This window comes from Bombus vosnesenskii, unplaced genomic scaffold, assembly GCF_011952255.1.
Source record: "Bombus vosnesenskii isolate JDL3184/JDL3185 unplaced genomic scaffold, Bvos_JDL3184-5_v1.1 scf7180000013272, whole genome shotgun sequence".
Taxonomy (NCBI): domain Eukaryota; kingdom Metazoa; phylum Arthropoda; class Insecta; order Hymenoptera; family Apidae; genus Bombus; species Bombus vosnesenskii.
The window spans coordinates 4199737-4226157 of record NW_022882930.1 but is presented as its reverse complement, the minus strand read 5'-3'; the positions used below and the strand labels follow the sequence as shown (position 1 = coordinate 4226157).

Genomic DNA, 26421 nt, shown 5'->3' with positions numbered 1-26421 from the left:
GTATCCACGTTCCAGCCATGGCAGAGCTACGCTTGAGAATGATATAGCACGAGCTCAGTTCCGGACAGACGCGAATTATAATTAAACTACGAGATGCATCCTTTGAACTTTGTCAGAAATAATTTCAGTAATCAACGAAGCAAAAACATAGGGAAGGAGGGAAAACTCGGTAACTGAACGTTCGTTCGTACATTGTTTTGTGCGAGAGTATTCGATCGCGATAAAAGGCTGGTGGAATGTTGAAACCGTAAAATCTGGACGAAAAGTATTCGAAAAGTAGACCTTCGGGATCGACAGCGAACAGAAGCGGCAGAGGATTGGTCCGTTCCATTGAAAATAGTGCCAAAGGTGTGTGGTCATTGGCCGTGCGGCTTACCCCCACGTGAATCCGCAAGCTATATAGAACACCTCGCGTGGAATTTCATCTTCAGAACTGAGAGTCAGTGTCAAGGAAGTCTACCTGGAAGTAACGAAGTAAGTACCTTACAGTTTGCCCAGATACGTCGACACTCGCGTATCACACGTTACTTTCCTCCGATTACTGCGATTTAACGTTCAAATTATCGAAATTCTCTCGTACGATCGTTCAACGAACTTTTCCATTTTTTTCCAGTTCCAATTCTGACAGATCATTTTGCATTCGTACTTACATAGTCTGGACCCGTGGGAATATAATTTCAAAAGCTCGGTTCGATCGCTCTTTCAACGAAAATAATTTTAAGCTCGATTTATAACACTTGTTCCATGGTCGAGAGTATCAACGTTCGATGTAAGGGCATCGAATATGGAAGATTCTTTCTGTCGTGTTAGAAATCGACGATACGCGAACGAATTCGACGAGCTAGGAACGGGTAGCAAATGCCTTTTACAGATGCCGGCAACAGTTAGAAATCGTTCGCGATTTTTCCTCCGCGGCAGGTACCGTTTTCGAGAGGCGTGGCTTCACGCTACGTCTTTTCTATTTGCTTTCGAAAACCATTCCTTGGAATTCCTCTATTCACTTACGTTCTATCATTGAATTCAAGAAACGAACGAACTTTTTTTTTAAATTCTTTCTTTACCTATGAATAATCATCGCCAAAACACAGAAGTGTTCCTTAATTCTTTCTTTTATTTGTATCGTATATTGTTATATGTCGACCGTACTCAATCTTCCACTTTAATTTTCTCGAACATTTATCAGAAACTTGTTCAACTCCCTTTTTAATTACCCAGGGAGATCGGATTTCTATGATTTCCTTTTGCTGGGCAACCTTTCTTCCTTTCATTTTTTTATTTATTTATTTTTCTTCCTCGACTAACCAACCGGTACAGTCGAGGACGAGGAAGACGTCAGTAGGTCGCGACCGCGTTTTCAGGTAACGGTACCTGCCGGGTTCAACAAACCGGTAGCTTCGATCGAGAAGTGGGCTACTTGGTGTTGCCAGGATGACCTTAACCGCTTTGACACACTTTCCTGTCGCTCGATGCGTCGTTCCTCCGCTTTACGCCAGTACCATTCCGCTTTATTCGTTTCGCGTGCCCGCGATCGCTTCGCTTTTTCCTCACCAACGCTCCGAGGCTCAAGATCAAGGTTATCGATACCGGACTACCTAGATGAACGTAGCCTTCCGTCGAGATCACGGAACCGTGTACATCCTACGATCCTCTTTTTGTATTAATTAAGAATATGTAGAATCTTCTCTGGCCACTATGTCTTTCTACATTATATGGCATATCAAAAAAAAAAAAAAAAAAAAAGAAAAAGAAAAATTATTTCCCGCTCCGGTTACCAGGTACTTCTGGTTGAATATTTGTAATCGATAGACTGGCAAAGTGCAGTTGCATTTACGGGAAGTTTAAAAGCAAGAATATAGAAAATTTCCAAAGTGCGATTGTATGATTATTTTCATTCATATTGAATTCTCATTCACCAGATTGAGATACAAAAATGCAAAGAGTATCCAAAGTACGATACTCGTTGCAGTATTTAGAAGATGGGCAAAATCTTTATTTAAATTTCATTCCCTTCAATCATGTTTCCAAGAGTATGAATTTGTATGGTTATTTTCATTCATATTGAATTCTCATTCACCAGATTTAGATACAAAAATGTAAAGAGTATCCAAACTACTGTATTTCTTCGTAGTACGTAAAAGATGAAAGAAATCTCTATTTAAATTTCATTTTTGGTAATTGTGTTCATAAGAGCGTGAATCTGTATAAACATTCGCGATTTAGTAATCGACGTGGAAGATTATTTTCATCTGTTTGTAAGTTTGATTGTAGAAATTTTGAGAGAGTTCGTAGTTATTATAGTATTCGTTCAATCATTCAAAAGAAAGCAGATAGATGAATAAATTGAAGACCGGAAGCTGCGACATATTTGGAGCGTGAATCGATATAGTGAATTCGAATTCCTGTTGATTCGGTTCTACGTTCTTGTTTTCTCTTTTGAGTCATTCGATGCTGGAGAGAGCGTGGCGTCAGTTACATTTACGCGTAATTAAGGACTCTCTTCCTTGAGAGAACATATAATTGTTTAAAGGAAAAGAGGTAGAAAAATAAATTCAGCTCTGCTGTTGCCTCCTCTCATCGTCAACAGTCTCTTATTGGTGTGTACAACTTCAATATTTTATTTATTTTAAATATTATCTTATGTTAAACATTCTCTTAAAATACTAAAAACCTTTTCGTTTGCAACAGTGAGAACAAGATTGAAACATACAAATCCGAGGATCGTAGCAGTGTTAAGAACGGAAGCTGTGACATTTTTCTGATTCCATATAAAGAGTTTGAATTCTTCTTGAACTTCGGCCCTCCATCCGTGTTTTCTTTTTTGAGTCATTCGATGTTAGAGAGAGAGAGAGAGAGAGAGCGAGAGTGTTGCATCAGGCTTACTACATTTACTTGTGACGAAGGACTCTCTTTTCTAATTAATCATCGAGTCGATCGCTCTTTTGGTATTGATCGACGATGATGGAGAAGGTTGAATTTTCTTTTCAGAATGAAATACAATCAGTACGTGTCGCTATGCTTGGTGGCGCTTGTTCTTGGACAAGCAGCATCACTGCCACAGCATCCTCAATATCCGCAACAGTTCCAACAGCAGGTGAGGGACGAGAGGAAATTCGCGGAGAAGCCAAACGCCATGAAGAAGGTCGCCCTCGATGACCTGGACGACATCAGCACCAATCAGATTCAAGTAAACTATTAGAAACATTTTTTAATTTTTTTTTTTAAATCGATACACTATGTATTTTAGTAACTCTTTAATACAAAATATTTTTTACCATATTGCTAACAGTCTTCTATCCCACGGCGTATACATACATATGTTATTAGTCTGCGAATTTTTATCCAGATTCATATTTTTCAGAATATACTTAAAAAAAGAAGAAAAATAAGAATTTTCTTGGTAGAAAATTACGTTGGCTTACTCTCACACCTCTTATTTTATAAATTTTCTTTTGTCCATTATTATACATATGTAGTATACAATAATAATAATTAACATCATCATTTATAGTCGTATTAGGTTGTCTATGAAAGTTTTTTTTGCTTTACAAGAAAGTAATAGATTCACAACATTCTCTTCCTTTCTATATTATTTTATTGAATTATGTATGATCCATTTTGTAATAATAAAAAAGAAAATACATAATTCAATATGATCCAATGTAATTTGCCATAAGTCAATGTATGATCCATTTTGTAGCAATAGTACAAAACACATAATTCAATGAAATAATATAAAATAAAGAATGTTGTGCATCTGTTATTTCCTTGTAAAACGAAAGGAACTTTTGGGACAACCTGATATTTATTTCTTCTCGTGCAAATTGATTCGTTTCGAACTTCCATTTTCTCGATTTTAGACTAAACGTTTCTCCGTTTTGTTCCACCAGGAAGGTAGCAGTACCGGGTTTTCGTGGTCGAACATGCTGAGCATGCTGATGCAGATGCTCTTAGGGCAAACAGGCGGTGTAGCCGGTCCAAGCAAAAACGAGATCGACGATGGAGCACCAGCCAGTCCTTGGGCAAATTTACTGTCAGTAGGACTCAGGGTGCTCACCGCTCTTCTAGGAGGTCCTCAACAACCTGTCGATGGTATCGACAAGGTTGATAATCAGAGCAGCCCCATGCAGGTACTCTCGCAACAACATCACACATTTCTTCCCTTTGATTACGGTCATTTCCGCTTCCACGTCAAATTTCGTAGAATCTTTAGTCCATCCATTACCTAAAAATCAAACGTATCATTTTTTAGGTATGTTCATGCTGCGATATGTTTCATGATAACATACAGCGTGTTCTATTAGTCACGGCACGTTCTATTAATCGGCAGGGGGATGGTCGTACGTGAAAAAATAAGTCGAAAATATAGAATATAATTTCTTCAGGCAGCGCTTTGTTTTTGAGAAAATCCAATTTGAAAATTTGCTTGGTGTCGGGGAATAATCTACTAATTGTTTTAAAGCCTCGTTAGACTAATTGTTTAAATTGTTTTCACAGAAATAGAGCTTGATCATCTCTAGTTAAGAATTTAGCCTCGTACAGGCGTGTCACGAATTTCCAAAATTATTTTTCTTCAAAACCAAATTTTATTCTATATTTTCGACTAATTCTCGCGCGTAGAATAAATTTCCTGCTGATTATTCGCTATCGTTCGGTCCGCAATTAGCGAAGTTCGGGTATAGCTGACGACTTTTGAGACTCGATTTTCTCGAAAACAAAACGACGTACGAACAAAGTTTGCTCTATGTCTTCGACTTGCTTTTTCACGCGGAATCATTTCCCTTTGTACCGTGATTATTAGAAAACTTTGTATACTTGATCGGAATTAATATTGGACATGTTCGCGACTAAGAAACAGAGTTAGAAAGCAATCGGAGGGTTACTTGAAACGGTTTCGCGCAACAGGAACAGCGAGTTTCCGAGACTTTCATCTTGATTCGGGTCGCGTAACGAAAGCAAGCACAAGCTGAACTGACTGTACCGCGAGAACCGATCTGGGTCAAACGCATTGTAGGCTCAACTGAATTATTCCATGGTAATAGCCACTCATATAGTTTTATAGAACTTTTTGTAGAATTTTTTTTCAAATTCTAGTAGAATGTTGTTTACGATTCGATGTATTTACCATGGAATCGTTCGATCGACCCCTCCTTTCGTAGCATTTTGTCTAGATTCCAGTAACGCTGTACATTTGAATAGCTAAGGTCCGCTATCCACGAAGCGTCGCTTCATAGACGCGTATTAGCGCGTTGATACCAACAGTGAAATGAAATTTTACGCGTCGAAACATATTACCATGCATCGATAAGCAGCTTTCGTCAGACACGTCACAGTGTACGTAGATCTGTATCGGCGGATTTGTATCGAAATTATCTCATATCGATGCAGGAATTAGGATACCGAATACGATTTCGTAGGAAATAAATTTCCTTTCGAGGAGAATCTTTAATTTTGTATTTTTTTATAATCGACACATCGATCAATTTATGATCTGCGATAGTCCGATTGATGACGACAATACTGGAGTTGGAAAATAATCGAATATTTTGAAACATGTGTTTCAACGTAGGTTAAAACTGATGCAGATTTCGCGAAAGCTGAGTGTCGATGCATCATGACATGTTTTTTCGATGTGCAGACCGAGCTTCAGTACGGTCGTCGTAAAGCAACATGCGCCTGAACATCGGCAAACCGTTTTCGTTGCTGCGCGTTCTTGTCATGACGACAAGTGTTTAACATTTTCAGTAGCGTACTCGACATCTGAGACGTATCGTTATGTCTAATAGATTACGCTTACGTTTCTATGAAGCGACACTTCGTGGACGGCGGGCCTAAATTAGAATTAGTAGCACGTCTACGCTGTAAACTGTACATCGCTGAGCATGAAACGGAACACGGAGAGACGTTCGTCTTTCTCCTAAAGAAATATTCGTTTAGAATTCGAGAAGAAGATATCGCTGTTTTTCTATCTATGATGGAACGTGTCGTTCGTGCACGCATTGTAAAATAATATCGTCGCTTCTACGTCCTCTTACTTTTGTACGCAATTCTTTTTAAAAGAGAAATCACAACGACGTACGAGTCGTTTGTCGACACGAGCTGTTACTTCCCTTAACGAGCTCTACTGTCTGCTGTTGCAATTAAGGGGACCCTGGACACGTTAACGATCTTCACGTTTTCTAAACGACTTAATTTCCCTTTCGATCCGGTTTCGATCCAACTTCGTCCTCTTTCGTTCGATACTTTTTTAAAATATTCTATGAATCCTAAAATCCTAAAATAATGTCTTTTAGTATTATCAATGGGTAAAGAAAATACCTTTTCGATTTAACTTTTGTCTAACTTCCTTCCTTACCGTTCGACGGAATATTTGTTTAATTCTAAAATTGTAATGTATTATAGAATAGTTTCGTAATTGAAGATCGTACGTTACTGTGATTTCGTGTAAATTATAGAATATAATCTGTTGCTTGGGGCAACGTTACAGACTCGATCTCCTTTGTAAATATATCATCAGAGAATGTTAACTTAGAGCACATGGCTGGTGTCGGTTGTTTAGGGCATTTTGACTGCGGTGCTGGGCGCGTTTCTAGGACAGGGCAGAGACCCCGATCAGGTTGCTGTCATGGCTAAAAACGCTTCCGAGGTTAGTACCTGATCGAACACATTGTACATGAATGATTTCACTCCTTCTGTCTCTTTTTCTAATTGACGTTTCGTCAAAAGATACACTAGAATATAGACTATGGATATTTATACGAAATACATATTTTTCTAAATAACTAAAGAAGCAGAGTATTCTACTTTGGATATTTTATATATCTTCGTATATGCGTTTTATTTTTTGTCCTTCGTCACACACCCTGCTAAGATATTAACAAGTAATCACAATTACATGTATTCCATAAATATGAATAAATAATTAATTAGTTATTAGCTAGCGAATTAGTACAGTTTTATATACTTCTATAGGCGGTGCAAAAGATTTATCTCCTTTAGGAAACTTGGGGCATTTTTCACATTGTCTTCTTCTATTGGTTAGAAGCGATTGCATATCGTTGGGTATTTTTAAGTTGCATCTTGTATCTTCGAATTTGATGCAGTAGCAAAGTATACATACGCTGGTGCTGTTGGTGTTGCAATACTCAGGGGGTTCAGCATTCTGTTTTAAGTATTTTATGTATCTTCGAATTCCCCACAGATGCACAAAAATCCACAGTCTATTTATCATTTCTAAATTTTACAATGAAGTTTTCGTGAAAAATTTTATTAAGATCAATGACAGAGGAATTGACGAAGCGTCGATAAGCTAAAATAAAATAAAAAGTACGCTTTCCACGAGTAGAATAATGCTTTTGCTCTGTTGATTTCGCCTAGTATTATAATTCTTACACGCATTTAATGGATCAATTTCTCCGAAACAGTTCATTAGCATAGTGATCAATCTTCTGGACGCGTTGAAGACCTCGTTCTCTCATCGTTCCCTGGCAGCTAGGTCTATGGGAAGACGAGACACGGTTTCAGAAGCTGCAGTCGCCTCCATTTCCATGCTCAAGGTACTTGAAAATATAATTTTTTGCATAAACCTACTCTGTTTTTATCCGTTCTGAGGTTAACGCGATTTTTATTTTAGGGCTACATGAGGTCAGTGAAGTCATTTAATAACGTTGGTCGTGCGGAAGATGAAGGTCAACGAGGCTGCGCCGAAAGAGCCCTCTGCGAGGCCAGTGCAGAGTGTGTTGCAGATGCTCAGGGGACGTCTTCTATCTTCTGTCAACTTGGATCGTAAGTGCCTTTATTTTTCTTGTAGTGTTCTTCCAATTGAGAAGATTTCTGGGAAGAATATATATAGTAAGTATATATATAGGCGATGAATGCTTTTCTAGTTAAATATTTGAATTATTCTATAAACGTATAAAAGAACAAAGTTCTTCAATTCGTCGCACTGACACATTTCATTTCCAAATTTTCAAATATTCGATGTTTAAAATTCTCAAATTTCTAAACTTACGAGTCTTCTAATTCTCGAAATCCAAGTTTTCGAACTTTTAAATCCTGTAATTCCTATATTTTTACATTCTTAGATTTCCAGAGTTGAAAAGTTTCAGATTTTCAAATTAAAAGTTGACACAAAGCAATTAAAACTCAGGTATCACAGTAGTTAGAGAGTGTACAAAATATTAAAAGTATCTTCGACACAATCTACCTAACTCGTCATTTTGTCTTATGGACTGGATTGCCAGAAAGCTCCTCGATTGTGAATCTACATAACATTAACAAAGAAAACAGTGATTGACCGACGTTGACAAACAACATAATACTTGCAATAATAAACGAGTAATAAATAAAATTTCTTACATTTTCAAGGTACGCGACAAGTTACCTGCTCCAAAGGCAGAGCGGAGTAGGTTTCGAAGCACTGTACGAAGCAGGTCGACGCGGACGCACCGGTGAAGATTGCAGAACCCTGTTCATGGACTGCAACGCCGTATGAAAACCCTTTTCGATTCCTTCAAGTACGATTTAGACTTTCTGCGACGCGACTAACACCGCACTCGGTTATTCCTAACTTCTCTAAATTAAACTCAACGAGGAATTCCGTTTAAAACGATCATTCCTTCGTTAAAAGATTTTCTATTAACTTTTGGAGTGTCTTGGCCGGGTGTGTCGTGTGCCGAAGTTTAAATCGCACCGATGGAAGAGTAGCTTTATACGCGAGAACCGTGTCGAGACCAAACCAGAATGGTGATCCTCTTCTCGAAGCTCTCGTTCGACGAACTCGCCTCATCGATCGACCAATTTTAAATTGGAACATTTAGAACCGAGACTTAGTCGAAGCGAAATTATAACGAAAGTAAGATCCGATCTGAATTGACGAAATCATAGGTTTTATTGATCGATTAATGATCAGTTTTTAATACATTGTTGACCAGTCACTAGTAAACTCGTGTTTACACGCACGGACGTTGTGGCTGGTGATACAGGCGTTCATCTTTGGATAAAATATCAAGCAATATGCATCAATGTTTGCATAAAATAGCTAGTGAACAGTGTGTTAATTTATTGGTCGATCAACGTGTCCGACAGCGTTGCTATTAATTGGTCGATAATCCGTAACGATTGATAAAACTCTCCGAGTTCTCTGGGATGTGGAAACGTTCCTGGCGGATCCTGAGAGTTCATTTACGTAAAAGGAGTTCGCGACAGAGAGGAATACGCGTGAGAAGAGGCCGTGCACGAAACAATGGCGAGAGTATAATACACTTTAAAGTAGATGTAGACTGAATGAGATTCCAGGGCCTGGACGAACTGTGTACCGTTTGGACAGGTCTCTACGACAATCACGATATTTATTTCTATTTATTGAACTTAGTGGACATAGAGTTAGCCCGTAGTCGAGACTCGAACAGCTACCACGCAAAGGGAGGACCCGTTCTTTTCCTTGAAAATCAATTATCGAACGTTAATTGTAATATCTGCATTGTTAATCTCTGTTTGAATTGAATCTGCGTTTTCTTTTTGCCACGATTCGAGTCGACATCTTCAATATTTAATCTCTAGCTTGTTCGCATCTAGCGAGACAGTTTCTTCGTTTAGGGGAGGAAGACGAGCTTTGAGTTGTCGGATGTTTTACGTTTGGTAAATCAGATTGACGAGTTTCTTCGAATCTTTTTTTCTGGCTTGTTTCAATGGGATTCGAGGAAATTTGTACGTTGGAATGCCCCTCCCTAGTTTTCTTTTTTACGAGTTAACGTCTCAGGATATTGTGTTTGTTTTATCACCCGCTCAAAATTATCTATTGTATATAGGTATTATATATGTATACACGTAAACAGACACACACAAACAAACAAACACACGGGTGGAGTTTTTTCACAATAGCCACGTTCTGTTCTATTTAGCTCAGTTAGCGTATCTCTTAGACGTAAGTTGTATGTATGATGTGCGGTACGATGATATCTCAATTGAAATTAATAAACGGTCTTATTGATAAATCTTAGTCCTCGAAATCCTTCAAAATCCTTAGTCCTTCAATTATAAATTAGAAATTTTCAAATCTTTTGTACAAATTTGTAACTCTTGCTTTCGTTATTTTTGCACGCATCCTCTGCATAAAATTCATTAATAACAATTAAGGCAATTAATACGCCGATTATTGGACCAAAGTCGCGTTGGCTTCTCGCTGTGACAACTTTCCTTTCTTAAAAGTCCTCGAGCTAACCGACGCTCTCTGAAAATCGTTGCTGGCGTCATCAGCGTTAAATCTTCATCAAAATACTCATGAACATTCACAGTCTTCGAATCCAACCAGGACAGTCGTCTCAGTAATCCTCTAAATTAAACGCAACGACAAATTTCGTTAAAGATTTCATTTATCTTCATACGCGAGAACCGTGTCGAGACCAAACGAGAACGGTGATCCTCTTTCCGAAGCTGTCGTTCAACGAACCCACCACATCGATCAACCGATTAAATCGGTCGCCTTTTAAAACATTTAGAACCACGATTAAGTCGAATTTTCATGTAAAATGTAACCGCTACTTTTTGTCTAGTCTCTTTGATTTGGAATTAGAAATCAACATAAGGACAGATGAATAGTGTAAATTTTCTTACCACAATCTTTTTTATTAACAAAGGTTCCGTGTAATATCTGAATGACGTTTTCTTTTATCCCCCGATATTTTTGGTTTTTCCGTCCCTTTTTTGAAGTCCTTTATGCCGAGGATTCGAACTCGCGACACGTCGTCTTCAGTTCTGGGCTTTAACGAGCGTAGCTGGCTGCCCCGCCTTATCCCTCGAGATTAAAAAATGAAGAAATTGAAAGATCCAAAGATTTAAAGATTCAAAGAATCGAAGTTAAGGGGCTATTCTGGACTAGAAATTTGAAAAAATCGAAAATTTTTTTCGTATTTCCAAAGTTTAGACATTCAAGAATATGCCCTTAAAAGGATTTTTCGAAATTTCAATTATTTTATGAGTTACAGCCATTTTTGTGACGTGGCATCTGCTCCGGTCCGACCGGGACCAACGTGCAATAAAACTTTAAACGCGTTTTTCTCGAAACTACATTTTCCGAGTTGGCGTGCACGATATCTCAAGTTCTAACGAACCGATTTATTTTAAATTTGGTCCGAATATTCCTTATATACTCCTCTATCGTCCGGACCACGCTCAGCTCAAAATCTTTAATATTACTATTTTTTAAACGTTCGGAATTGTCAAAAAAACGTGCGAAATAAGAAATTTTTTTTCAAACGGCCGTCATTCTGCGAAAAAATGTTGTATTGACTTTTCCAAGGTTCAGACGATAGCGGCATCCATACTAATTAAGAATCCGTTCGCATTTTTTGTTTCGGGTGACCAGAAGGGTTGATATCACGCACGCCACGACACCCCATTTTTTTGGCAGCACCCACTTTGCCAGCTCGTAACTTTTTAAATATTGAATCTTTTTTTTCAGTGAATTTTTTACTTAATCTCGAAATATCAATAAACAAATGCTAAAAAGAAGGATAGTACAAATATTTTTTGTTTCGCTTGTACAGAGCTTCAAAAATCGGCCGAAATTCGTGCCTCTAGACCAGAATACCTCCTTAAATGTCGAATCTTCGTGAAAATCCTACTTGTTCCTTGAACCCAACTAGGTCAACTGTCTCAGCAATTACTCGGTTTAAAGACATTCTGTTGCTGAGATAGGGAACAATGTGTCTGCAGATCTTCACGATAACAAAAATTATCTTCGCTTCTGCGACAACGAGGACATTGTGCGTTTAATCGGTGCAACCAGCGGACAGGCGCGAACAACGCCAAGAGAATCACAGTCCGTGACCAAAAGCAAGAAGAACAAACTGTTGGTTCCTTGCGCGAAACAGTGTGAATTAACGCGCAAAGACGGAAGGTTGCGAAAGACGGAAGCTTCTTCGCGCGTTTGTCGGTGATTCGTTGAAGGTGAGACACCTGTGACTCGAAAGTGCTTCCTATCAAGAAAATTCGAATTCTCCTGCATAATTATAGATCCTTTGAAAATCGATTGTACCGATACATTATTAATTAATTAATTTTTCTGTTGGCAAATATACTTGCAAACGATGTTCGAATCTATTGATGAATTTCTTCTAAATTTACAATTTTTCTATTATAATTTATTTTCCTTCAGAATTAAATACTTGGCAAAGTACTGAAAGCAGTAGCACAGATCAAAATTTTTACCAACCGTTGAAATTATTTCTTTCAAAATTTACGACTTTTTCGAAGTACCAAACGTAGTAGGTACTTTTTTTTTTTTTTTTTAAAGACGTTAAAAATGGTAACTGTGGATGCATTTCTATAAACTGTCGATAAACCTTCTTACAGATGACGTTTAAATCCTTGATGAACTTTGGAGGCTACAAGGATTCTTATTATCCTAATGTAGATAGGTACCATAGTGGCCCTGCTGGTGGCTACCACCACAGCGGATCTGGAGGATACCATCATAGCGAATCTGGAGGATATCATCATAGTTCTCGAGGGTGAAGAACGCTAATATCGATTAGAATTCTCGTGCTGCATAACTGGCAAAATCGTGGCATCTTGATACAAACGACAAAGAAATAATTCTTTTACAAAAATATACAGCTTGTGCTACGAACTTACCTTTTGATCGTTGTTACTAAATTACTGAGATAATCAATTGTTGGTTAGATTGTCGTTAAATTATTATCATCATTATAATTATTATATTTATATTATAATTATTCAGATAATTATCGTGGTGTTACGAATATTTTCAGTGGCAAAGGCAAAGGAGGCGACAAGGGAGCTGCACTCAGTGCTCTAACGTTGCTTGCTTTTCTCTTCTTACTAAACATCATGCAGGTAACTTTTCTTCCTATCGAACTATCTGCGAATCTTCTTCGAAAAATTTCCATCTAATTAATTCACAACACCTAAAATGAACAAACATTCCTTTGGTGACTAATTACAGTACAGACAGGACCATTATCTTTCTTTCTCCTACTTCTTCTTTAACGGGGTATTCTGGTCTAGAGGCACGAATTTCGGCCGATTTTTGAAGCTCTGTACAAGCGAAACAAAAAATATTTTTGCTATCCTTCTTTTTAGCATTTGTTTATTGATATTTCGAGATTAAGTAAAAAATTCACTGAAAAAAAAGATTCAATATTTAAAAAGTTACGAGCTGGCAAAGTGGGTGCTGCCAAAAAAATGGGGTGTCGTGGCGTGCGTGATATCAACCCTTTTGGTCACCCGAAACAAAAAATGCGAACGGATTCTTAATTAGTATGGATGCCGCTATCGTCTGAACCTTGGAAAAGTCAATACAACATTTTTTCGCAAAATGACGGCCGTTTGAAAAAAAATTTCTTATTTCGCACGTTTTTTTGACAATTCCGAACGTTTAAAAAATAGTAATATTAAAGATTTTGAGCTGAGCGTGGTCCGGACGATAGAGGAGTATATAAGGAATATTCGGACCAAATTTAAAAGAAATCGGTTCGTTAGAACTTGAGATATCGTGCACGCCAACTCGGAAAATGTAGTTTCGAGAAAAACGCGTTTAAAGTTTTATTGCACGTTGGTCCCGGTCGGACCAGAGCAGATGCCACGTCACAAAAATGGCTGTAACTCATAAAATAATTGAAATTTCAAAAAATCCTTTTAAAGGTATATTCTTGAATGTCTAAACTTTGGAAATATGAAAAAAATTTTCGATTTTTTCAAATTTCGAGACCAGAATACCCCCTTAAATATTGAATCTATCATATTGAAGAAAATGTACTTTTACGCCCGACTTACTGATCTATGCCGTATTTTCAGCAATCGATGCAGGACCAGAATTCGATGATAACGACGACAGCGGCAACGATTGTTCTGCGTGACAACGATCAGCCAGTGGTGGTGGACTCGAAGGAGGAAAAGGAGAATGCTAAGAGGGAGGAGACGAAGCGCGTCAGTAGTTACAGGACGCCAGCAAAATCCAAGATCCAAAGGCTTAACAGTCAATATATTAAATGAAATCAGATTAGTACACAATGATTCAGTACAGAGTTAGTTGAAAGTAGATGAATTAAAATGAAGAACTTTGCACCGAGACCAGAATCGCAAGCTGTTCTCGTACACGTTTAACAATGTCATCGTTAAAAGATCGCCAGCATTGAAATCGTATTAAGATAATATTTATTGAATTCATTCTGTAACAATTCCATAAACAGACGTGCTTCGAAATATCGTATAAGTAGCATCATACGTTATTCTCATAATTCACACTCCGCCATTATTTTTTTCCTCTTTTCCCTCTTCGTCTTTCGTAATTCCAATTTTTCTTCTCTTTCTGTATATACATACATATATATATATATATACATATTTATTTATTTATTTATATCTTGTTCGTAATGTAATTCTTTCATTTGTGTGTGTGTGTATGTATATATATATATATGTATATAATAATAGCCGTATAATTTCTTTGAGAATAAACATACATATATACAGCGAAAAATGTCCATCTCTTTCTTACGTTCTTTTCTTCTCTCTTCTTTTTCTTTCTTTTTTTTTTTTTTTATTTGTTCATCCTCGAAATTTCTTATAATCGTTTTACGCGCGAACGAATTTGCGGATACGAACACGTTACTTCCGGCAAGTCGACGCGGAACTCAGTCGAAAGTTATTATATTTATAAGAATAGACTCTATAGGAATAAATAATTTGCTGTTTCTCAGAAAATAACAGGCTTAGAGCCGTCCGCGACGAAGCTTCTTGCTTTTATCTTCTTTCCTACGGATTTCTTTTTTGTCTTTTACGCCACTTTTCTCCTATTTTTTTTTCTTTCTCCCTCGTTTCTTTTCTCTTCTTCTTTCTATCTCTCTTTTTTTCCTCGCGCCTAAAGAAAAAGATTCTTATTACAGTTAACACCGAGCGGAGTTGTTTCTTCAATTTCCCTATTACTTTAATTAACAACGCGAGTCGATCGTTTCCCATTGTCGGACCTATAAATATTTATTTCTTCGGTCTGTTACTCGAATATTCCTTGCTTTTCTCTTCGTCATCTCGACGCTCCTTTCACCGCGATACAACGATGATCACCGCTTTGCGTGCAACTTCCGGTTTCTCAATAAGACGACTCGACCAGCGACGAGCTCTGAACGACCCACCGGAGGATCATCAAGATCGAATCGGGAGCGATTCGACTCAGATACGCCTAATTTTCCGCAGAGTAATTGCAAGATCACCGTGTTACATTTTTTCTAATTAACGTACAATAATTTGTGATTAATTGTCGAAAGCTATTACGGGTTAAACTCCATCTTATGCGAATTTTGTTCGTAGAGTATCGTCTGGCGATCGTATCACTCTAATCTTATTCGTAACCAACGCGAGAATAACATTTTAATTTTTATCTTTCATTTTCAACGTCGAATAATAATCATTATCGAATAATACCAAAAAAAAAATTGACTTGCACTCTTTTTCGATTCGATTGGCTTCTAAACTAAAAAGAACATCGTTTCGTCTGTGGTGCAGTATTAACGTGAATTTTTTAAATATTAACTTAACGACGAATAACGTATCAATATATGGCGATAAATTAATAAAAAAACGTTAACGTGACAATTTCATTAAACGGCGGAAGCGAAAGGGAAATTCAGACATATCTGCGTCAACGAATAATAGCAATAGCAGACAATAATAATAAAATCTTCTGAGATTACTACGAGGCCTACGAACACGTTCCAGTCAAACTTAAGCGACGTCAGAAGATTTTTTCAGAGGAAAAAGATGGGGCGGAAGAAGCTCGTTGTCGTGTCGAACGATCTCACATCGAGAACCATTTGCCTTGGATTAACATTGCAAAACCTGTGTATTTCCATTTATAGTTAACACTCCTGAACATTCGCGATATTTTCTAACAAACGGTTCCTTCCTTTCCTTCTTTTCTCGTCTTTTTCATAGATTTCTCGCCTCGTGGACGATTCCTTGACCACGGAACTCCACAACTTCCGGTACACGCTGCTGCCTCCGGTCTCACAACTTGCTGACGGCGAGAGAGCATTCTACAGTCTAGTGTCTAGAGGAACGCGATGTTTGAAATGATTGAGCCAGCCGTCAAAACACAAACACCATTTTTATTCTCTTTCTCCGTCCGGTTGCTTCCTTTCTTTCTTATCGCTCGCTTTTTCTCTCACACTCGCTCTCTTCCTTTTTCTTTTTCTTCATTTCCCCTTAATCTCTCTCCTCTCTTGTCGCTTTCTCTCCCACTCTCTCATACCACGATTCTCTGCAGCGTCACCGCGACATGCGCCCTCCGATTCTCTTTTTATTTACACAACATATTTTTTTTTCTTTAGAAACATCGAAATATCTCGGTAGACGTCCGCTAGTCGTCAAGTAGCTTAAAAAGTAACCGTGTAACGACGTGTATTGCTAAGGGAGGCTGGAAGGGTGGTTGTAATCGGGCTGCGACGCCCCAGTGAGTTTTACGAGTTTCCCTCGAGGCTCCTGTACGCGTTCCAACACGTCGCGATGCGCGTTTTGGGCTCTTCGTGCGATTTAACTTAGCAGCGACGCGTGTTACGGGCCATGCAGTTCGATTACGGAAGCAACTTCGATGTAGTAGTCAAGGAAGTATCGATGCAGCAGTCAGAATTGCGTCTTGGTCGGCGAACAAGGCCCGAAAGATGCCGATTTATTATTCTTCTATAATATTCCACATTAAATCCAGAAACTAATTCTGACTCTCCCTCGATCGAATCAAATGGAATTTATTTAAATCAATTAATGCACTAATAACAAAAATAATATATAAAGGATACATTAAAAAAAAATAATATTATTTTGAAATTTAACAAATATATAAAAAGAATAATCCTCAATTAAAATTATTAATAAAAAAAATACTAAAAATAATAAAATTTCAAAAGAAATTATTTGAGAAATAGAACGTAACGAGCCTAAAATAGAATAATTACATAAAGAAACTCAACCAATCATCATAATTGGATAAACTATCTCGCTTTCGACATATCGCGGAGGGTGGCAACGATACCGAACGTAATTTACGCTAGACTCTGATCGTTGTATTTTGTTTCTCGATGCTTGGCCGAACTTTATCCGACAGACGTTGAAAAGCAGAATCACGTAGACGCGAATAATTTTCACGATCGCTCGGTTCGTTCGTTGCTAGTTGCTTCGATAACGCGCAATTAGAAAATCCGTGGCTCTCGGTTAACCGTGTTTCTGGCTATTTCGTTTTAGTCTTCGATTTTGTATTCTTCGCGATCCACCTCCTAGTACCGATAACGACACTGGAATTGGGAAATGCTGGCACATTTTGAAATACGCGTTTCAAGTTCGGTATCGCGCCACGAACTGAAAGGAATCGATAACGCGCAGGTAAACCGAAGCTGATTACGCGAAACTTAGGTGTCGATGCGTCGCAACGCGTTTCAACGCGCGCAGGAGCCTTTACAACTTTTATATTCTTCCCGGTTTTTCTTCGTTTTCTTCTTTATTCGCTTCCCACCGTTCGTCGGATCGGGAAAGCGTTTCTTCAACGTACTTTTGTGCGGATAATCTATACAGCAGAGGTTCGTTCGTTCGAACTCGTCTCCATACTTATTTCGAATTATCGAAAGTTAATCGGAAAATGTTGGAACAATCGGAGAAGCTTTCGCTGTTCTCGAAACGAGACAGAATTAAAACACGTTCATCGAACGCGCGAATGAAACGGCAGCAGATGGTGAAAAGAACGTGAAAAGAACTATGGACGTTGATGCGTTTGTAGAAAATTGAAAAATGGAAGAACGCACGTACGTTGAACGATTTATCATAGACAGACTTGTAGAAAATATACATACCGCCTATGTGGACTGCATATTGTATGCAAAAATCTGACGAAATATTCAAAATATAGTACTCGTTGGCAATATAAGATTTCCATTACGTTGCTTGTGCTGACGGGGATAAAAATTTGCATCAACATCCACAGTCTAAATATGAAACGCGCATGCTTAAATATCGATACGATCGAACAATTTAATTAATATCGTAGAGTTGAAATATTCAAAGTGAAATATTTGTGAAACATCGAAAGCTTCGCGTTACTCGTCATTAGGCTGCGGATTTTTACGCGTTTACGAGAGATTGAAAAATCGAGAAAGTAAAAACTGCACGCGAAACTAATACGCGGAAATGTAAGGAATATTCAAACGGAAGTAGTCGTTAACTTCTTTGATTCTCCATTTGCTTGCGTCGATAGAACCGCGAAACTGCATAAAAATCCTCGGTCTAATCGTTGTTGTAATCGACGAGTATCGCAGCGAAAGTGTTGAAAATTCGATCGATTCGATCAATGCGTACGGCGAATAATTTAAATTACGCTCGAAGATTGTCTGGAGAGCCGAAGTTTCGTCTGTCTCGAGCAGACGATCTCCAGAATTTTTCATTTCTCTTTTCCTCGGTTCCATCGTTTCGACCGGGAAAACGCAAACGAATCGCGAAGCAAGAGTAGGAATATGAAAAGTTGCGGAAAACGGTGTTGCGGCGTCAAATCGCTAAGATTAAATCGCCGACGAAGGGTCCCAAGCTAAACATCAACATCTAAGAAGAGACTCGTTGATCGAGCGTCCTTCCGTAGACCTCGACGAACTAACTGCTAACTGGCTAACTCGTTTAGCGAGTCGTTTTAAGACGCGCCAGTCGCGCCTCTTCTCGTTCGAAGATAAAAGCGGAACGATTTGCTCAATTCCTACACGCGTATCGGAGAACTCGAAACGAACTCGTGTCATTTTGTGCACCGACTAACGCTTTGACTGCCACGGTGATCATTGGTGACCGGAGCGCTTCCACTTCTAACAATTGTAAAAATTGAATGAAAATTGACAGTCAGAGCATTTTGAATATAACCGATAAATAGAAGATACTTTGAAACAAAAAGTGCCCCATTCAACGATTAAACATTTTTATTAGAACATCAATAAAAAAAAAAAAAAAAATGAGAACAAATCTTGTATCTAACGGTGCACTGTGTTCGCGTCCATATGTTTCAGGGCTGATCTACGAATATTATTATTAAACACAGCTTAGAAAATAATCGTAAATGCTGCTTTGTAATTATATATATAATTGAAGTTAGAAGTGTCCATATACCTTACTATTATATATAGAACGAGCAAATACCGTTTACTGATATCTTGTACACGTTTCAACAATATATTCTGCACGTTTTGCTTACGACGAAATAACGAAGAGCGAATGGTTTGTTGAAATAAACGAAGTCTTGTTATAATACGTCGCTATCGACTGTTACCAAGGCGCCATGGAGGTCACCGGTGACCACCAATAAGATGAACGGTGCATCGAGGAAGAATATTGTTTTACATCGTCGATTTATTATTATTTTGCCATTATATGCTTTGAATAATAAAAATACTGCCGTGGCGTCCTCAGCGAAACGTGTGATTTCGGCGTGGCAGTCAAAGTGTTAACCAGATTCTGTCACATCGACGGTGAAGTAATAAAATTGTGGAAATCTCTTTCTCTTTCCTCCAATTTCCTTCTATTTCTCGTATTAAATGCAAGCTGAGACGCGTACATCTTGTTGCATTTCTCGTACTAAATGCAAGAAGAGACGCGTACATCTTCCACTTGCGTTTATCGCTTATGGGAAAACTTATGTTAAAAATTCGAAACACTGAGAGGAAAAATGGACGACGTGGTTAGGGAAGACAGAGAAAGAAGGAAAAAATAATCGCGTTACGTATGACAAATGCGAATGATGACGACTTGCTGGAAAAATATCGCGTGTCCATTTTCAGCGTTTCGTAGGGAAACGGTTTGAACGATTCACCGGTACTTTGTAATTAAATAAATACCGTCTACTTTGTAATTAAATAAATATCTTCTACATTGTTTTTGTCATCGTTTCGTGGTGCTATAGAATTAGTTTGCGAGTTGCGGTATCGTTTTTAGGAACATGAAATGGCAAGGGTAAATTATGATTGTTGAAGATAGCTGGATATAGGAAAATTATACATGGTGGTTGGTAAAGCGAAAAGGGGGTGATTGTACGCGAAAAAAGAAGTCGAAAATATAGAATAAAAATTCTTTTTTTATTTTTTGTTTTTTTTTTAAATTTTTCTATCGAGACAACGATCTACAGCGAGATCCGTTATAACGTACCGCACGCGTACCGAGCGAAAATTCAAAGTCGATTTTCTCGAAAACAAAGCGTCGAACGAAAAATTGTTATTCTATATTTTCGACTTCTTTTTTCGCGTAGAATCACCCCCTTTCCGCTTGTACCACCAGTTACCAACCACCCTGTATATAAATATATATTAATAGTATTACATGTAAGTTTACTATATGTAATATTATAAATATATATCGTATCGATATGAAGAAAAATATTACTTCTGACGAATTTACGAAGCAATTATACATTTGATAAGTTTACGCAACACGAAGAAACCAGCGAAGAGATATTTGTTGCGTGTAAAGATTCGAATTTCACGAAACGTGGACGCGTCATGTTTCTACAGCAAGTCATTGATTTAACAAGCTCGAGATATTGACTGCAAAAATGGACTAAATGGTTGAAGAAAAAAAAGAAGATATCCGTAACGATCTACGCGGAGAAATGTACGATCTCGTTGCAGATTGTGCAAAGAAACGCACAAAGGTCGATCGACGACCGCCTTTAAATAAAATTGTAGGAATTTGAATTGTAGGAATTTGAATTTTACGAATAGCGGACACGAGAGATCACGAGATGGAGCTGCGAAGAAAATACACGAGACACGTTTCTCAACTTGTTCGTGTACTCGAACGAACATTGTTCCGCAATTGAACACAGCCTACTAGCATAATCGTACACGGCTAATGGGAACGTATCTTACGCGGTGAAAAATTCGACGACGAGCCGAGGAATCTTCGTTTCTTTTGATCCCTCTTCGAAGAAACTTGACACAATCTTTCAGGGTTCTCCGATCAGAGTACGCTACGTTATCGCTAAATTGCGATCGGTACAGCTAATTGGTTCCTGCTAACTGGTTTGGTTAATCGTCGATTAACAAGGCAAAGGAAAGGTACGAAAGAGCCGAGCGATCAATTTCAGCGGAAACCTTTCTTCTTCTTCTTCTTCTTCTCTTCTTCAATTATCGTCTCGCGGGAATCGCTACTTACCCTAAAACCTGATTTACAATGGTTCACGAAAGTATTTGAACGTTTATAGAGACCTTCTATGAATATATCGTCCTTCTTATGCCAACAACATCGCAAATACGCGATTCAACAGATCGTAGAAACTCGCGAGCGAATGTAAAATTATTGGACACGTCTGAGAATGATAAATCGAGTTTACGATACAATTAATCACGTTGTTGTATCACGTTCGTTACAACTACACCGTGGACCAGAATCTTTATGCAAATCTTCATGTTTACGAACATGATCGAATCTGTAGAGAGGAGATTCCTTTAAAGGAGATTTGTTGTACTTGTTAGAAATTACAAGACGTAGCGTAATATACTTTGGATATCTTCTATATTTTTGTATAATATCGTACGAATTCCACGCGCTTCTGCGTCTTTAGATTTCGCATAAATGCGCGGGAAAATCTAGTTACGACGCTCGTCTCTTTACATCTACGTAGCTAAGGGCAAGAACAAAGACCATGAACGACAAAACGAAAGCATACACGGTATTTTTGGTTTTGGCATAAACGGGACGATATTAAGCGCGTCATGTCAAAAACATCTTGAAATTTCATTAGCATCGACCTGGCTATCGCGCGATTACGCTGCTCAAAGTTGACAAACACCAAGAGTTTTATATTTGCGCGTGACAACGACCGGAGAGACGTTTGGTAAAAATTGTAAAAGTTATTTGCAAGAGTTTTAGATTCAGATATAACACACACATATAATATGTACATAAGAGCGTTTTATAATATGTGTTCAAATACATTCGCGACTCACTATATCCGACGCGATCCATTCCATTAAATAAGACTCTTTCGATTAACGAGGATCGAACAATTTTACAATTACTTCTATTACCTTGTACTCTTCAATTCGACATCCCACAGAACAGAATCTTTCTGCAATGTTGCGCTCTTTCTAACTCGATGAATCATTCGACTCGAAGATTCGAAACTTAGTCGTAGCGAACAATTTGGACGAGCGAAGAAGCGCTCGCTGAAACAACGAAAATGTCGATGCTTTAGGAAGCTTGGATGATCGAGATCCGTCGTTCGAAAGTTACGAAACAATTCGACTGACTTTCGTAAATATCGGGACAGTGGTCGAACTCACGCGAAATAATTCGGTTACGACATTCTGCAAACGATCGATCAGTCAGAATGCGAGTTAAAGATTCGCAATGATCAGAAAAAATTTGTTAAAGTTACTCGTGGAGAGAGAAACGACGGTAATTGACGATTATACCTATCGATTGGTTGATTTAAATCTCGTTGAGACAGTTTCAATTAAATCTAATTTTTAACACTAGAACTACCACAGCAGTGAAATTGACTGGTTTTACAATTTTATTTTAAAATTCCTACTTCGTGTTATATTTTTTCCGCAACGATAACTAAAAGAATAATATAATGAATTTTATTTTCTTTTTTATGTATTCAAATTGAAAATAATTTTGTATCAGGGCCAATACCAGTGAAAATGACAGGTACTTGTCGAAGTGTAAAAGGGTCCTGTAATCCGTTTACAGAACTCCAATTAACCAGTTTCCTCGTTTCGTACAACTTGCTACACGTTTTTCAAATTTTTACCGCGTATCGTTCGATATGACGATATCAGTTATCAGGAAAATACCGAATCGATCGCTAGATGCTAACACTAGCAATGCCACACCAGTGAGAATGACTGGTTCTACAATTTTATAAATATGTGAATCCTCGTTTAGGGATCATGGTCCAAGATGGATTAATAATATCAAAAATGTACTACATAACATGGAATTCCTTCCGTAAGAAAGTAATAAATCAATAAATATAAAAATGTTCTATTATTACGTGTTTTTTAAAGCTCAGTCATTTTGGCTGGTTTTGGTAGAAATAATTTCGTGTTAACTATCGGTAGTTCTAGCGTTAAGTTTGATTTAATATTCGAGAAATTCGTGGAAATCCGCTAAACGAATTTGAATCGTAAAAGGAATATATAAAATAAAAAAAAAAAGGAAAAAACCCAGCAAATGCAATGGATAATATAATAGTACAAAGTGAAGTTTCATCAGTGTATCGTTTGTCAATGATGAGATTCTTAGTGCAACGTAGCTGAATGTTCAGCGAATTAGCAATCGCTTTATCTTACTCTTCGGATGGCAAGTGTTCAAATTAAGCAAAATTTTTAACACGTTGGAAACAAGGCTGCGACGATTTTTCCCACAGTTAAATTTTGTGATAAACGTGTCCCGATATTTAGGAACGGGCTTGTATCTGTTGCAGCCAACATGGATCTCGAAAAGAAGTCACGACGTTACTCGAGTGACGAAGCAACCGAAAGAAACACTGTAACATCAACGAAAACGCAATCAGATCGATTCTGTGGTTCGTGGTCGGTTTGATTTCGTCGTGCTTAAGCTCCTAAACACTTACACGTTCGCTTCTCACTATTCAGCAGCCATAGGAGATCGTCGTATTCCTCTGTCAAACTCGCTGACTTCGAAGAGTTTCATTTCTGATATTCGAAGCTCGAGGGTGAATTCTTTCCGAGGAATGAGACTTTTTCAAATGGATATGGAAATGATATGCACCACAGGGTGCATCGATGCGAATGCACACGCGTTTATCACACACGCACACGCATAAATGCGATCACAATCACGTTCGTCTTAATACTGATAGAACGATCTATCGATAATGGACGCATCATATGCGTCCGATGAAATTGTCCGAACGTTCGTTTCCTTCGATTCTCGTGTACGATCGATCACCGCGGATCTTTACGCGGAGATTCACATTTCCCGGAATATAATTAGGAAAATAGAATCCAGGTAGAAAATTGTTTCATCCAGCATTGTAACATACGGAGCACCGTATTTTTGCATATTCTGTGTATGTCTCCACGTTACGCGTACACTGTGCAATGTTGCGCTTTCGAATTTCCTACAAACGCGTGAAAATCCGCAGACTGTCAGTCGCATTCAGTTTCAATAGAATACGTCGTGTACACGAAAGCCGAGAGAATCGCGATAAGAACAGTTGCTCGCTGTTCGAACGTTTCACGATATTCTTGTAATTGTCTACACCTGCGGAGGTACTTACAGACCTAGATCTATCTACATGATATGATGAAGCATCGAAGTAAGCTTGCTTCGTTGTACGAGATCCCCACTGTCAACGCCACGCAATCGATAAAATAATACTCTTCCGACTATCTCTGTTCGGTGTACAAAACGTTGCGGGGCTCGTTACGACGAAGTTGGCCGATGATATTCGAGAACACGCGTTGGTGATTCGAGCTTCGAGGTCCCCTGTGCTTTCACAGTGATCTAAACGCGATCGTGAAACTAGCTTTCAGCCGGAGATCCATCGAAAAACGGGCTTAAGCTGCGCTATGTTCAATTCAAAAGTATTCGCTTCGATACGTATATTACTGTCCAAGAGTATAATATTTGCTGGACGCTTTCACGTTACTGCACGTGGATATACAATACTTATACAGATTTCAAATACAACTCTTTGATCTAATTTTGGCTAATCTTATCTGCAGCGATCATATACGATATACATTATAGTACATATACAGTACATATTAACAAAGATAGTTAATATTGGTTGTTCCCCGTTAAATAAATAAATAAAAGAGTCGTGTAACTGTAGCTGAATAAAAATTAGTTTCGTACAGCGACTTTAAATGTTTCAATCTGTCTGCATAAGCCCAATATTGTGTACTCTATCGTTTCAGAGTAATGTTAATAGATGTTAATAATATTAATAGATGATATTTCTACAACTTTGGACAGATCTTACGAAATGTTATTCATCGAAAATACGTTCGGCTATTAGAGCATTGCGGGAATACTCTTTGCTTTAGTCTAAATGTAATCATCGCAAGAAGCAGCGAATAAACCATACAGGGTAGTTATTTTATCTCAGCTTCGAAAGTACAAATTATAAATAGAAATCTCTCGATCAAGTCGCAGTTTCGGTAGTATACGTATCGAAGGAAATATCTTTAAACTGAACGTAACATGACGTAGCTTAGTTTGGCTTTCAGGCAGATCTGCAGCCTGCTAATTATTTCTCCAGCGTCTAAGCTGGTAGATATCGACTACTTTGAATTTCGAGCGCGACGAAGGACCTCGAGGAGCTTCGACGATCAAAAATGCCTTTTCAAAGTCACTGTTCGCGAATAGATCTCCAAGAACCACGTTCTTGTCTGTCGTGAGGAAGCATTTGGTCAACACGCGCGCATCAGCAAGCATGCCTTTGCCCTCGTTTCCAAGGTATAATTACGCGAATCTAGTAACGAAGGAACGAACGAGTTCTCGTGGAAGGTACGCAATTAGACTAAAAACGTTTCTCGAACGAATGACCGTTACAAGGTATGTACAAGTGTGTATATGTATTCTCGTGTATATGTATGTGTGTATGTTAAACGATATAGCGAGAAATGCGGCGGAGCGTTTCCGTGACGCGTTTTTCGTAAAATCGACTACGAAGCGCCGTTAAACAGCAATGACGTTCGATGTTCGACCGTGTTCAACCTCGAAGAAACAAGTACAGGATAGCCTTGACTCGTAGCCAACGACGAGAAAAGTCGAGGGAAATTTCAACGATATACACTCCCATTCTTAAGTCAGTATCGGAACTTATAGAAAAATTCCAACCGATTTCATCGTTTTCTTAACAATATAGACTAATGGTCGCTAACTGATCCGTTTTGCATAAAACCAGCAGGCGTCCGAACACTTATGAACGGGAGTGTACATGTACATATCGATCTTCGCTTACATCCTTTGTAAAATCACGCGTTACGAAACGTACAGACACTTTGAAACGCGTTACACGCGACGTCTATCGTACAACGAACGACTCTGTCGCTTGGAATCCGATTCGTATCTTCTCTTGATCCGTCTCAGTGAGTACGCGTAGCTTCAAAGTCGATACACGCGTGTAACTTACACGAGATGTTGCCGCAATGAAACGAGCATAGAACTCCGTTATTGGAATTGACACATATCAGAGAATTGTGAGACGTTTGCGATCTTGCGAGGAGAATGAGTTCGATAAAAAAGCGTTCCACAGAAGGAAAGAAAGAGAGAGAGAGAGAGAGAGAGAAAGAGCGAGCAGAGTTGATTCGTTATAAAGATAAACGACGCGATTCTTTTCAAGTGGATCGGCGAAAGGAGGAACGAGAACTCGGCTCGAGAACAGTTCCAACAAGGAGATAATTTCAC

At 38.3% G+C, this 26421-nt stretch overlaps 2 protein-coding genes across 3 annotated transcripts; both read left to right on the top strand.

The window, feature by feature from the left end:
• LOC117231366 lies at window positions 1-10027 on the top strand. Of its 2 annotated transcripts, XM_033489754.1 has the most exons (7): window positions 5-474; window positions 2986-3184; window positions 3888-4127; window positions 6557-6643; window positions 7422-7553; window positions 7631-7782; window positions 8365-10027. In XM_033489754.1, exons 2-7 carry the CDS (start codon window positions 2987-2989, stop codon window positions 8489-8491), a joined length of 936 nt encoding a protein of 311 aa, XP_033345645.1. In that variant the 5' UTR covers window positions 5-474; window position 2986; the 3' UTR covers window positions 8492-10027. The 2 variants fall into 2 exon arrangements, with proteins under 2 accessions (XP_033345646.1, XP_033345645.1); XM_033489755.1 differs by lacking the exon at window positions 6557-6643 and having other exon boundaries at window positions 1-474.
• A 2324-nt stretch (window positions 10028-12351) lies between these two features.
• On the top strand, window positions 12352-14230 carry LOC117231376. Its single transcript, XM_033489764.1, has 3 exons — window positions 12352-12509; window positions 12771-12855; window positions 13816-14230. Exons 1-3 carry the CDS (start codon window positions 12352-12354, stop codon window positions 14011-14013), a joined length of 441 nt encoding a protein of 146 aa, XP_033345655.1. The 3' UTR covers window positions 14014-14230.
• Window positions 14231-26421: the final 12191 nt, after the last annotated feature.